A 13,912-nucleotide genomic window follows, 5' to 3' on the forward strand; every position below is an offset into this window, starting at 1 on the left:
TTTAACCCATCTCATGGTGTGTGATGCTGAACTATCATACGAGTTTCTAAAGTTTTTTTTTTTATTATTTGCACAGTTATGAACATTGATATTTTATGTGCAACAAGCATGCTCAGGCTCAGTGGCTTTACGCCTAATTAAAAAAAAAAAATTCAAACAATATGATTTAAATGGTGATGAGTACTGTTTTGATGCATTTAAAAAATATGGATGATATATATTCTTCAATCTTTCTGACAAAGAACAAAAGATAATGTGAATTACAGTATGTACAATGTTTTTTTTGTACTTTATGAATTAAAGTGTACAGTGTTTATTATAAGGGGGTAGAATCCGCAGCTCAGTACTCACTACTCATGAGTACTTTTAAACTACTTTTTTACTCTTACTCTAGTAGTTTTTTGGACAACTACTTTTTACTCTTCTCACACTACATGTTTTGGAATGTAATGGTACTTTTACTTGAGTATATTTTTTAAGTACTCTTTCCACCACTGGTTATACATGATGTTGCCCTGATTCTCTGTAACTTATATTCTTTGAGTGTCTGTCTGAGACTGATATCTAGTGGACGTTTTGTGATCTGTGACTTTAAAGACTTCCAGACATTTCTTTTGCACACTTCACTCAAACACAGAACCAGGAAACAGGAATCACATGAGTTCAGGGAAAGAGTACCTGAAGGGTAGTTGAGCTGTTGTGTGTTTGTGTCTCTGTATTCATGCAGTAAAATGGCAGAAGCCAGAATTACTCAGGATGAGTTCCAGTGTTCAGTGTGTCTGGATCTCCTGAAGGATCCAGTGGCCATTCCCTGTGGACACAGTTACTGTAAGATCTGTATTACAGACTGCTGGGATCAGGAGGATGAGAAGAGAGTCTACAGCTGCCCTCAGTGCAGACAGACCTTCAGGCCAAGACCTGCTTTAGCTAAAAACACCATTCTGGCTGAAATGGTGGAGAAACTGAAGAAGACTAAACTTGCTGCTGACTGTTACACTGGAGCTGGAGATGTGCAGTGTGACGTCTGTACTGGAAGAAAACACAAAGCTGTCAAGTCCTGCCTGGTGTGTCTGGAGTCTTACTGTCGAACTCATCTCGACCGTCATGAGGAATTTCACTCACATAAGCCACATAAAGTGACTGATGCCACTGGGCGACTGCAGGAGATGATCTGCCAGAAACACGACAAGCTCCTCGAGGTTTTCTGCCGCACTGATCAGAAGTGTATATGTGTGCTGTGTGTGATGGATGAACATAAAAACCACGACACTGTATCAGCAGCAGGTATGAACATTAAACTACACACTGATGAATGAATGTTTATATTGGCACCTATATAACATCGTTCACACTGCAGACGTCACAGAAGTGAACAGTAACTGCAAGTGGATTTTCACTGCTGAGCGTATTTTTGCTTTGCATTGAACTTAACAGAAAAGATGGTGAAAATTCACTGTAAACATAGTTATCAGTTTATATGTTTATAGGTTTGACAAAATATGATTTTGTGATTTTATTTTCAAACTTGATTTGCTGTTGTGGTAGGGCAGTTTCAAAGCACATATTTGACACACTACCTTTGTCTTGCCCTCGCTTGATGTTGTCCTCACTTGTTGCTCAATTTAAAGTGCTCCCACACAGCTGAGGTCTTCGGCATTTTTGTCCTATCTTCCAGATGAACTGAATCATGACGTTCACTCATGGGGGATTTTACTGGGGCATGTGAAATCCCTCAGCCATGTTCAGGAATGCGCTTCTGTCCATACAAGTTCATGCAGATGTCCGCTAGACAGAGAATACTTCAGTTGCAGGGAAGACTTTACTAGGCTAAGAAGCAGGGGCGTGTCTAGAGGGGGGGCACGGGGTGGCACCGGCCCCCCCTGGAATATGATCGGCCCCCCCTCCAATCTCCCTGGGCTAGATTTACTGTCAACCTGAAAATGACCTGAATGACCTGCTGGTTCAAAAATATGTGGAATAAGGGCTGCCTCCGACTAAAAAAATGTTCTAGTCGACTAGTAGTTGTTCATTTAAGCCATTAGTGGACAAATTGCCCCTTTATATTAATTGTATTACTTAAATAGGCTATATACAGGATAATGAGCGTGTACATAATACTCCGCACTCATGTGATAAAGCCAGGTGCAAAATTCTTTTTTCATTTTGTTTACACACAAGATGAAAATAAAAACACAGAGGGATTTCAGGATATATGCTTTCATTACCTAGGGAGTCAAAATATACTGTCCATAGCCATAAAAAATTGATTTTCGCCCTATTTTTTTATATAAAAATGTCACATAAATCAGACCATGAATGATTTATTTACAAATCCCTCTGAAAATATCTTCAGAATACTGCTAAGTGTATAACTGGAGAGTTTGGTGTACACAGGTGCTACATAGGCTGAGATGTTTGTACTGGAGAATGACAAAAAACTCATTTTGAGAAAATAGCACTTAAAGATTTAATTAGCTCTTAATGAGAAATCGTCTTAACTTTAAATCCCCCTCTGGACATTCACGATTGGTTACTGATAGAAAGGAAATGCCCACATTTGGGTTACACAGCGTTGTGCAAGAGACTCAGAGCTTTACAGCGATACCGGTCATGACAGACTTCAGTAAACAGACGGATCTCGGCATGTCGCGTTGGAATGCTAACTTCTTGGTAAATTCGGGAGAAACTTACTGCCGCAAGTAAACAAAATGTAATAAAATAAACATCTTAATGTATATTTTCAACGTTTTCTTTATAGCAGCTTGAAAGAACACATATTGAAGGAGTAAACTAGTAAAATATGTGGAAGGCACATATTATGAATTTATCCAACTTTGCCCTATTATTATGTGAATAAAACAAAGGCTTTAGTGATGGTATATTACTGAACTCTAGATTGTATTTCCACATGTGAATAAATCACTTTCAATGTTTTCACTGTTACTGTCATTCATTCTTTAAACATATAATTTCAAAACACTACATTTTGAGAATTATGATTGCAGTCTTTCCAATACATCTAAAATATAATATCTTTCTTATGCTAATATTGAGCTTAAATGTACTTAGCATGTGGTGAATGTTTGCTTAAGTGCAGTGTAATTATGTTACCGTGGTAATGGGGTTGTTGAGCAGCTCATTAGCGCCCCTCCAGCTGTTGGGACCCTGGGCAAGCGCCTAGTTCACCTGTGCCTAGAAACAGTCCTGAATGTCAACTGTGATCTGTTACATTTATGTTATTGCCAGATGTTTTATCATCCAAGTGTTTTTCTAGAAAGTTCACATATAGTTTAAGTGACAAATGCTAGATCTTGTGGCTTCAACATGATAAAATGAGAAGAATGAAGCTGATGCTGTTAAAGTGCTGGATTGAGGAGAGTTACAAAAGATCAAGAGCCGCACAAATCTGACAGTAGTGCAGGTTATTGATGAAGTGTGGAGGTGATGAGCTTTGATTTCTGTTTTCTGTAGAGTTTCCAGTTTCTCTCAGCTCCTCCTGAATCTACAGAAGTAAATGACAATCCCTTCAGTTCTCTCTCCTCTTTTGATGGCGAGAGAGAATCTGTCCGTCAGCTGAAAGACAAACTGGAGGATTTCTGCAAAGAGGAGCTCAAGATCTCTGACAGAGGTAAAGTCCTGGAGCTTCTGCTCTCAGAAATGATCCTCCATCATCTCATATCATGTAGAAGATCATATTAGAAATGTCTTAGGAACGGATACGGGGATCATTTTCTCTTGACATGATAATCACACTCTTCATGTCTGTTGATTTCCACAGTCACTTTCACCAACATTGTTCCCAGAACCAGGAACGACTTCCTTCAATGTAAGTCACTAAGAAAACAAGCAGAGAAACTCGCTGAGTGTGTTCATGTTCTTCCTGTAGAAGGTGAAAGAAAACATGACAGAAGAGTTTTATAGTTGATCATGTAAATGATGATTTGCACAAGATACATTGAACATGAAGAGTTCAGCTACATTAATAGATCTGACAGACTGATAATTCCTGATTCTGATGTGTTTTATCTCCATCAGATTCCCATCGGCTCACTCTGGATCTGAACACAGTGAATAAACGCCTCAGTCTGTCTAAGAAGAACAGAGAGATTACTGACACTGGCACAGAGCAGCCGTATCCTGATCATCCAGACAGATTTGATGATGTTCCTCAGGTGTTGTGTAGAGAGAGTGTGTGTGGACGCTCTTACTGGGAGATTGAGTGGAGTGGGTTCGGTGTGTTTATATCAGTGTCATGTAAGAGCATCAGCAGGAAGGGACGGGGGAATGAGTGTTGGTTTGGATATAATGATCAGTCCTGGAGTTTGTTCTGCACTCCCTCCAGATACTCATTCAGGCACAATAACATAAAGACTAAACTCCCTGTAAAGCCCATCAGCAGTAGAATAGGAGTGTATGTGGATCACAGTGCAGGAACTCTGTCCTTCTACAGCGTCTCTGACACACTGAGCCTCATACACACAGTCCAGACCACATTCACTCACACACTCTATCCTGGGTTTAGGGTTGATCCTGTGTTGTGGGATGATTTAGAATCATCAGTGAAACTGTGTTGATAGGGTTGCCACCTTCAAGGCAAAATAAGGGACAACCATCTTTTCTGCAAATTGTGCAGTTTGCCTTAGTTACTTGACATTTACAGACCCATTGATAACTTTTTTTTCTTGTTCAGCCTTAAGGCCCGTACACACCGGGACGAATTTCGCGCGCGATATTCGCCGACGTTTAACGCCTCGTGACTAAACAAAGGGCGCCAATGTGAGTGTGCACACCGACGCGAAAAATGCCACGCGTAAAAGCGTAATTTTTTTTAAACGCCCCGGGTTCGTTTTTTTGGTTTGACGCGCCGCGTCAAAAACTATCCGACCAATGAGATTGCCGCTTTTGCTCACGTATCTGGAGCTTCTGAAGTTACAGTAAAACACAACTTGGGGGCGCTCAAACACAAAACGGTCTTGCCGAGCACACATACGTAACAGCGAAGAAGATATACGCCAAGTAGCGTCTACACTGCCCATAGACAGACACTGCCGGGAAGAAATGACGAGGAAGATGCAAGGCAAGATGAATGTAGAGCTGCTGGTCTCGTTGGTGTCGGAATAAAGAACTATATGACAAACGCGACAGCGACTACAAAAATCTTGTTAAAAGAGAACTGTTATGGAGTGGTATTGCAGAGTATAGACTGTTATGGAGTGGTATTGCAGAGTATAGACTGTTATGGAGTGGTATTGCAGAGTATAGACTGTTATGGAGTGGTATTGTATTTCTGTTTTACATTAAGCGCCATCTAATGTCAGGGAATGAATTTGCATGTTCACTCGGCTCATCGTCAGCGAAAATCGCTTGGGTGTGAACACAAAAAACGCGTTGAAAAACGCTGGCGAATAACGCGAGCCGATATTCGTCCCGGTGTGTACGGGCCTTTATATTTGGAGAATATCTTGCGTTTAACATCCAGACGTGAGCTCAACATGTTTAAAAAGGTTTACGGCAGTTTAAAAAGCATTATGGCGTCTGATCTTGATACTCCGTCGATAGAAGTAGAGTTACTTCTATAGAAATAAAAAGCCACTAAAATGCAATCGCGCAAATGAGCTTCTGTACTATTTGTGAAATTGATTTCTTTTTATTTGCTATTAGTATTCTACATTTTGGTAAATCTAAATCAAGTGCATTCTGCTTTAAAAATAACATCCAATGTAATACAATATTTACAATGCAAAAAAAGAATTAAGAATTTTTTTACAGATATATATATATATTTTTAATAATGTTAAATAAAAAGATGGCTTTCTTTGGAATCCAAATTTATACAAATTAGATTTGAATTGTAATGATTTATGACTGATGATGATTATTTAATGCTCTTTCCTGAATAAAGGTAAATATATATTTAATGAACAGGTTAAATCTCATCTAACAATGTTTATACGACAACAATGTACTAAAATTGTCACTGTTTGTATAAATATATATACATTTATGATGTATAATGTAGATGTATAAATAAAAGGTCTTATTGACTTTTTTCTTCTTCTTTTTTACAATGACCGACACCAACCACTTTAGCAAGACCTATGATAACTTACAATAGCCAGTAGCCACTAGCTGACATTTTTCCTAATGACATTAAAAATACTGGAAATTGTATTTTATTGTAAGCAGTTAGAGAAGGAAATATTAAATAAAAGGTCAAGTGTATCATGTTATTTATTAATTTGTTTATTTATTGTCATCACATCCTAGTTGTATGAATTTTTTCCTGGTGAGCTCATCAACAATAATTACATACACTTAGACAAAACAGCACACATCCATTAACCCGGTGGTGGTGGCGCAATGGATAAGACACATGCCTTTGGTGTGAGAGACCCGGGTTTGAATCCACTGTGAGACACCAATGTGTCCCTGAGCAAGACACTTAACCCCTAGTTGCTCCAGAGACGTGCGACCTCTGTCATATATAGCAATTGTAAGTCGCTCTGGATAAAAGCGTCAGCTAAATGAATAAATGTAAAATGTAACCCATCAATTACAAGTAATGAAATACAGATGCACTTCATCCCAGAGGAATTAAGAGCATGAACCTGCAAGGGAAACACACACTGGAAAGACCAGCAAGTTTTAAAATAAATCCTGTATTGTTATTGTATGAAGCCTGATGTATTCCAGGTTTTTTTGTGTATCTGTTTTACTCTACCTGGTTGGTTGGTTTATTTATTATAATTTTTTTATTTCATTTATATAAATGAGGTAAGGTTGTTTTGAGTATGAGTTCTGTTTGATACATTTCAGGGTTTTGTCCTTCAATATCCTGCCTTGTCAAACCTTCAATTAAACTAAACTAAACTAAACCTTTCTCTCGTCCATGGAAATGCCATCTTGGTTGACATTGTAGTCAAGGAACTGGATCTCAGATTGGTGGAACTGGCACTTCTCAGCCTTGAGGAACAGGTTGAAGTCTCTGGAGGACCTTGGCAACGTGTTTGCGATGTTCGGCAAGGCTCTGGGATTAAATCACAATCTATGTACACCAGAACGAAACAGTGAAGGAACTCCCGGAGCAACTCATGCATAAAATCCTGAAATACGGAGGGGGTTTATTTCCTCTGTCGAGCACCCAACTTGTGCATTTTATTGTGTGTTTGCGACTTTATAAATTAATCTTCAAAATACTTTCAGAAAAACTCATTAAAACTATATGAAGAAATAATACTTTATTTGTGTATCACTTATAAACAGGACATGTATTGAACTGGCAGGTCTGTGTGTTCACTCACTGGTGAGCGATTTCAATCACTACACAGGTAGCAAATGACCCTTGACATACTTTTGATTTCATAAAAAAATCTGCGAAATATTAAATTTTTTTATTTGACTGAGCCTTGTAGCAATAATTTTTGGTATTGAATGAATTAAATTTATAGATTTAATTTTTTATTACTTTTTTTTGCTTATACTGATTCTTGAAATATATTTTCTTGTACACATTATACAACTATTTTTAGACTCAAATGAACATCATATATCCACATTTTTAATATTGGTAAAAACTCTTATTCAATTCGGACAGATGAATGAACTCTGCTTTATGAACTCAAACTCTTTCAGTTTTTTTAAATCACATTTTTCACTATTGACATATTTAATACAGGGATTATCTGGTAAAAAATTTTACATTTCTATGCACTTCTGAGATTGTAGACAGCAGCGTGTGAACAAGACTTTTATTTTGTTATGGATATATGACGTCATAAGGCTGCACCGCGCTCCTACATCTGTTGTGATTCGGCAACAAGTTTTACTTGCTTGGAAATTGTGTTATGTGCACAATTTTTCTCCCCATAAAGAAATTCTGTGGAATAATTTGAAAATTTTAATCCGAAACAAATCAGTTTTTATGGCTAAGTGGTATGATAGAGGTATTGTTTTTGTTTTGGATTTATTTAAAGATGATGGCAGTATACTGGAATATGAAGAATTTATGACTTTGTATAATTTTCCTCTGCCTGCTAGAACTTTCAATTCTGTCATCAAAGCTTTGTCTCCAAGTTATGTGCATTTATTTAAAACACACCTTTTCTTTAATGAGAGAAAAACGTCTCAGGTTACGACTGTAACCTATGTTCCCTGAGAACAGGGAACGAGACACTACGTCAGAATGACGCTATGGGGGAACGCCTCAGGCGTGACAGGTGTCTGAAATCAAGTATCAACTCACGTCAATCATGTTGACCGGCGACAGCCCGTGAATCATCAGCTTGAATGATTAACGCGCGACCTGGATGTATAAAGGGGAGCCTTGCACACATGACAACATCCTATCGTCTGAAGGGACTGTTGCAGGCAGGCCCCGAGGCATGGCAGGAAGACGTAGTGTCTCGTTCCCTGTTCTCAGGGAACATAGGTTACAGTCGTAACCTGAGACGTTCCCTTTCGAAAGGGAACTCTACACTACGTCAGAATGACGCTATGGGGAACGATATACCAACGCCACCATGCTGAGGGGAGTGCATGCCCAAAGGCAGTGACAACTGTCCGAACCAGTAATTCAGAAAACACTGGAACCACTCACCCTTAGGTCACATCGGGCTGTCAGTGACAGCACTCCCTACCGGTCATAGCCCAAGCTAATGACCCAAGAAACCGCCAGAACACAGTAAATGGGGGGTATACCTGGGCCAGCTCAAAGGCTTAGGACCACAGCTTCCAATAGAAGGGGTCACTTCTAGGGAGTGTGGCTAGGGGACCCAAGGGACCCCCAGCCAGTCACTATTCAGGGGAGCGTGCCACCTGAAATACCACCAGGCTGGCCTGGTGATCTATACTAAGACACACAGTCTGGCCATAGCCTGTCTGTCCGAGACAGAGCCTCTGGAAGTTGCCTTGGATAAGGCATCCAGAAACCAAAGGCCTGCGAAGCTGGCAGAAACCATTCAGTTCCGGAACACAGAGACGGGATCTCCCGGAGAGTGTGACTCAACCTCAAGAAACGACGGGAGTCGTCCACTCAATCCACGGGTCTACCCAGTGCTCGCTCCGAACACTGGTGAAGTAAGAGAGGGTTCAAACCAGGAAGGTCTACTGAGACCTAAGACCTGATGACCTCCTCATATGGAGAGCTCCAGTACATGAGGGCTCATATCAGGAAGGCCGGTGAGGCCTGTAACCTGGCGACCACAGTATGTGGGAGCTCATACTCAGGAAGGCCGGGAGAGGCCTGTAACCTGGCGACCACAATATGTGGGAGCTCATACTCAGGAAGGCCAGAGAGGCCTGTAACCTGACAGCCACACAATGTGGGGCTACCTTCAGAAAGGCCTACCTGTAACCACATAACGTGGGAGATAGCTTGAAAGGGAGGCGCCTGTCGTAAGACATTGCGACAGCAAGACGCATCTAGAGTGGGACCCAAGGTGAAGAACCGGAGTCTGAGCCACGTAAAAAAGGGAATGAAGCAGAAGCGCATTACCCTTACCATAAATATGGATTCAAGAAAGTACATGAAACGAAAGTGCGTGTACTTATGCCAGTCTGAATCCAGGAAGACCTGGTGAGGCCTCTAACCTGGCGACCACAGTATGTGGGAGCTCATACTCAGGAAGGCCTGTGAGGCCTAAAACCTGGCGACCACAGTAAGTGGGAGCTCGTTTACAGGAAGGCCGGAGAGGCCTGTAACCTGACAGCCACACAATGTGGAGCTACCTTCAGAAAGGCCTAACAAGGCCTGTAACCACAGAATGTGGGAGATAGCTTAAAAGGTAGGTGTCTGTGGTTAAACATAGTGACAACAAGACGCATTTAGAGTGGGACTCGAGGTGAAGAACCGGAGTCTGAGCCACGTAAAAAAGGGAATGAAGCGGAAGCGCATAACCCTTACCATAAATATGGATTTTTAGAAAGTAAACGAAACGAAAGTGCGTGTACTTATGCCAATCTGAATCCAGGAAGGCCTGGTGAGGCCTCTAACCTGGCGACCACAGCATGTGGGAGCTCATACTCAGGAAGGCCGGTGAGGCCTGAAACCTGGCAACCACAGCATGTGGGAACCCATGATCAGGAAGGCCAGATGAGGCCTATAACCTGATGGACACAATGCGTGGGAGCTCACATTCAGGAAGGCCTGATGAGGCCTGCAACCTGACATGTGGATGCTCACAACCAGTGAGGCCTAAACCCTAGCGACCACAGTGCGTGGGAGTTCACATTCAGGAAGGCCTGGAGAGGCCTGTAACCTGACATGTGAAAACTTACAACCAGGAAGGCCTTTAGGAAGCCTGAAGCCTGGTGACCACTGAATGTGGGAGCTTAACACTCAGGAAGGCCTGTGAGGCCTGAAACCTGGCGACCACAGTATGTGGGAGCTCATACTCAGGAAGGCCTGTGAGGCCTGTAACCTGGCGACCACAGAATGTGGGAGCTCATACTCAGGAAGGCCTGTGAGGCCTGAAACCTGGTGACCTCAGTAAGTGGGAACTCACATTCAAGAAGGCCGGATGAGGCCTATAACCTGACATGAGGAAGCTCATAACTAGGAAGACCTGCCACAGTATGTGGAAGCTCACATTCAGGAAGGCCAGATGAGGCCTGTAACCTGACATGTAGAAGCCCATCACCAGGAAGGCCGGTGAGGCCTGTAACCTGGCGACCACAGTATGTGAGAGCTCATAACCAGGAAGGCCTGGTGAGGCCTGTAACCTGGCGACCACCGTGTGTGGGAGCTCATATTCAACCACAGTATGTGGGAGCTCATACTCAGGAAGGCCTAGTGAGGCCTATGACCTGATAACCACAGAATGTGGGAGCTCATATTCAACCACAATATGTGGAAGCTCACATTCAGGAAGGCCTGGTGAGGCCTCTGACCTGATAACCACAGTATGTGGGAGCTCATATTCAAGAAGGCCTGGTGAGGCCTATAACTTGATAACCACAGAATGTGGGAGCTCATATTCAACCACAGTATGTAGGAGCTCATAACCAGGAAGGCCGGATGAGGCCTGTGACCTGATAACCACCTTATGTAGGAGCTCACATTCAGGAAGGCCGGGTGAGGCCTGTAACCTGGCGACCACAGTATGTGGGAGCTCATATTCAGGAAGGCCTGGTGAGGCCTGTAACCTGGCGACCACCATGAGTGGGAGCTCATATTCAGGAAGGCCTAGTAAGGCCTGTAACCTGATACCCAGTACGTGGGAGCTCATAACCAGGAAGGCCGGATGAGGCCTGTAACCTGATAACCACAGTATGTGGGAGCTCAGCTCACTTACATACATTACCTGCCTCCCAAATATGTCCCAGGCTCTGTACAGGAGACGAGTTCTGAAAAAGAAGAGAAGAAAATTTTTTATTTGCGCACAAAACATTTTCACTCAATATAACACCTGCGGCGTGCAGAATGAAGCACGCCAGGACTCAGAAACTCAGAAAAACCTAAGTTCTACTGTTTCACAAGCCTGGTTGGAAGGCGCTCCTAACAACCAAGCTGAAGCGGGCCATCAGAGAATTCTTGAACTCATCATGGGCCCTGCCCCAGGCCTGATGTAGGAGGAGCCTGGGAACGATGGTGGTTAGGGGGCAAGATCCAGGGAGGTGATGTCTAGCGTTCAGTCTGAGAACATTTACTCTGGATCACCTCCCTGAGATCCTGCCTCCTGCGGGAGTTACGCCTCCTGCGCGCCCTGCTCCCTTTATTAGGAGGAGGGGGTGCACGGGAAGCGACACTGGCCCTCTGGGTCTGCCTGTGATCCTCAGACCACGACGGACCAGGCTCTCCCGCCTGCCTGGGCTGAGCCGAGGACCTCCGCGGTATAAAGCTCTTAAATGCCGCAGAGCGCGCCCTCGCCTCCCTAAACTTATCGACCACCGTCTCAACGGAAGGTCCGAAAAGCTCAGAAGGCGAAACCGGTGAATCGAGGAGAAAGGTCTTTTCTTTCTCCCCGATGTCAGCCTGGTTAAGCCACAGATGCCTCTCCGTGGCCACCATAGCCGCCATCGTACGACCGATGGAAACGGCTGACTGTTTGGTGGCCCGGAGAGCCAAATCCGTGGTGCGCCGCAGCTCTGCCACCGCGTCAGGGGGCAGGCCGGCCCCCTGATCGAGGTCCCGCAGCAGGTCGGCCTGGTAGGCCTGAAGGACCGCAAGGGTGTGCAGAACCGCACCTGCCTGACCTGCTGCCGTGTACGCTCTGCCATTCAAGCGTGATGTTGTTTTCAGCGGCTTGGATGGCAGGGTCGGAGCTCCCAGTGACGATGGCCGACCAGAGGCGAGATAGTTAGCCACCGTCTCGTCTACTGGCGGCATCGACACATACCCGTGCTCTGCGGCCCCCTCCACAGCAGCGAAACTGGCCCGCTGATGCAAATGAAGGCGCGCAGAGAACGGGTTCTTCCATGCCTTCTCGATCTCAGAGTGGAGATCGGGAAGGAATGGAAGGCTCGTCCGAGCCGGTGGCCTACGGGTGGGGAGGAACCGATCGTCCAACACACCACGAACAGGTTCCTCCCGGACGCGCCTCCACTGCAGCTGCAGTCTGTTGGTGGCGCGCCCCATAACGTCCACCAGCTCAGCGTACACTGGGCAGGAGGGCTGAAGTGGTTCAGTCTCAACCAGACTGACATCATCAGCAGCCAACTCCTGCCCGGCCCGAAGAGAACCAGTTACAGATCCATCAGAAAGAGACAAAACATCTTCTACATCGACCTGTAACTCACCCTCGTCAGCTGGCAGATCATCCGTGAGGTTAACGCCCCTCTCCAGCTGATCTGCCAGCTCCATCTGAGAGCCCCACGAACTCAAGCGCCGCTGAGCCTCAGCCCGAGCGGGACCAAAACCGCGGGGTTCAGATGCCGCGCTCACTTCCCTCGAGAAGTGAGACAGACGAGAGCGGAGCGTTCTCAAAGAAAAACGCTCGCAGTTTGCGCAGGAAGCTCCCTCGAGAGCTCCCCGCGCGTGCTCTTCACCCAGGCAGAACACGCACAGATCGTGTGAATCCTCCGGTGTCAGAAATCTGGGACACGGGTCGGCACACTTGCGGAAGGTATTCCTCTGCTTCTCTGTACGCTTCATTTTCCGATTGTACTCGAGAAAATACTCTTTTCAAACAAACAAAGCAGTCCCTGAAGACGAAAAGATGTTGTCATGTGTGCAAGGCTCCCCTTTATACATCCAGGTCGCGCGTTAATCATTCAAGCTGATGATTCACGGGCTGTCACCGGTCAACATGATTGACGTGAGTTGATACTTGATTTCAGACACCTGTCACGCCTGAGGCGTTCCCCCATAGCGTCATTCTGACGTAGTGTAGAGTTCCCTTTCGAAAGGGAACTATTTTGCCCAAACTTTTATTGGATGGAGTTAGTATTCTTGATAAAAAATGTAATAGTAAACTTATAAAGTTATTGTTACATTACACTGTTTACACATCCCCTCGATGTAAATTTTTCTGGAATAATTTTTTTGACTGTATTCACTGGAAGAAAGCATGGTTAACTCCCTGAGAAATATTGTATGTCCAATAAAATAAGAGAGGTACACTTTAAGATTCTTCATTATGTTTACCCAACTAACTCACAAATTTCCTCTTTTGTTGATATCTCTGACCTTTGTGTATTTTGTAAAGTTGAGAAAGAAACTTTGCTTCATTTATTCTACCACTGTAATCAGGTTAAGCCTCTTTGGCAGAGCTTGGTTCTTTATCTTTCTCATTTTGTCAAATGTGATTTAAACTTTTCATTGAAGGATATATTCCTCTATTTTTCTGGGAGTGACTGTGCTATTGATAGTGTTGTTAATTTCTTTGTGTTGCATCGTACATTTTTTATTCACAAAAACAAATTTCTCAAGTCTTTGCCTAGACTTGAGGCCTTTATTGCTGAGATTTCCCTTATT

General features: G+C 43.7%; 2 protein-coding genes across 2 annotated transcripts; one reads left to right on the top strand and one right to left on the bottom strand.

The window, feature by feature from the left end:
- The first annotated feature begins 480 nt into the window (after positions 1–480).
- Positions 481–6,230, top strand: LOC309496403 (E3 ubiquitin/ISG15 ligase TRIM25-like). The gene is made up of 5 exons (XM_082166397.1): positions 481–1,284; positions 1,676–1,740; positions 3,472–3,628; positions 3,779–3,826; positions 4,036–6,230. Exons 1-5 carry the CDS (start codon positions 732–734, stop codon positions 4,572–4,574), a joined length of 1,362 nt encoding a protein of 453 aa, XP_082022523.1. The 5' UTR covers positions 481–731; the 3' UTR covers positions 4,575–6,230.
- A 4,365-nt stretch (positions 6,231–10,595) lies between these two features.
- LOC309498014 (uncharacterized protein) lies at positions 10,596–13,221 on the bottom strand. Its single transcript, XM_082168486.1, has 2 exons — positions 11,143–13,221; positions 10,596–10,662 (listed from the first exon to the last, which is right to left on the bottom strand). The coding sequence occupies exon 1, from the start codon at positions 13,088–13,090 to the stop codon at positions 11,621–11,623; it is 1,470 nt and encodes a 489-aa protein (XP_082024612.1). The 5' UTR covers positions 13,091–13,221; the 3' UTR covers positions 10,596–10,662; positions 11,143–11,620.
- Positions 13,222–13,912: the final 691 nt, after the last annotated feature.

Source organism: Leuciscus leuciscus, assembly GCF_965113295.1.
Source record: "Leuciscus leuciscus genome assembly, chromosome: 4".
NCBI classification, from domain to species: Eukaryota; Metazoa; Chordata; class Actinopteri; order Cypriniformes; family Leuciscidae; genus Leuciscus; species Leuciscus leuciscus.

What these genes read in the sequence shown, in the direction of transcription:
- LOC309496403 (XM_082166397.1), top strand. Translation starts at nt 732, where the DNA reads ATGGCAGAAGCCAGAATTACTCAGGATGAGTTCCAGTGTTCAGTGTGT. An exon ending in ATGTGAAATCCCTCAGCCAT is followed by an intron (nt 1,741 to 3,471) that starts GTTCAGGAATGC and finishes TGTTTTCTGTAG; the next exon opens with AGTTTCCAGTTTCTCTCAGC. An exon ending in CAGGAACGACTTCCTTCAAT is followed by an intron (nt 3,827 to 4,035) that starts GTAAGTCACTAA and finishes TATCTCCATCAG; the next exon opens with ATTCCCATCGGCTCACTCTG.
- LOC309498014 (XM_082168486.1), bottom strand. Translation starts at nt 13,090, where the DNA reads ATGAAGCGTACAGAGAAGCAGAGGAATACCTTCCGCAAGTGTGCCGAC.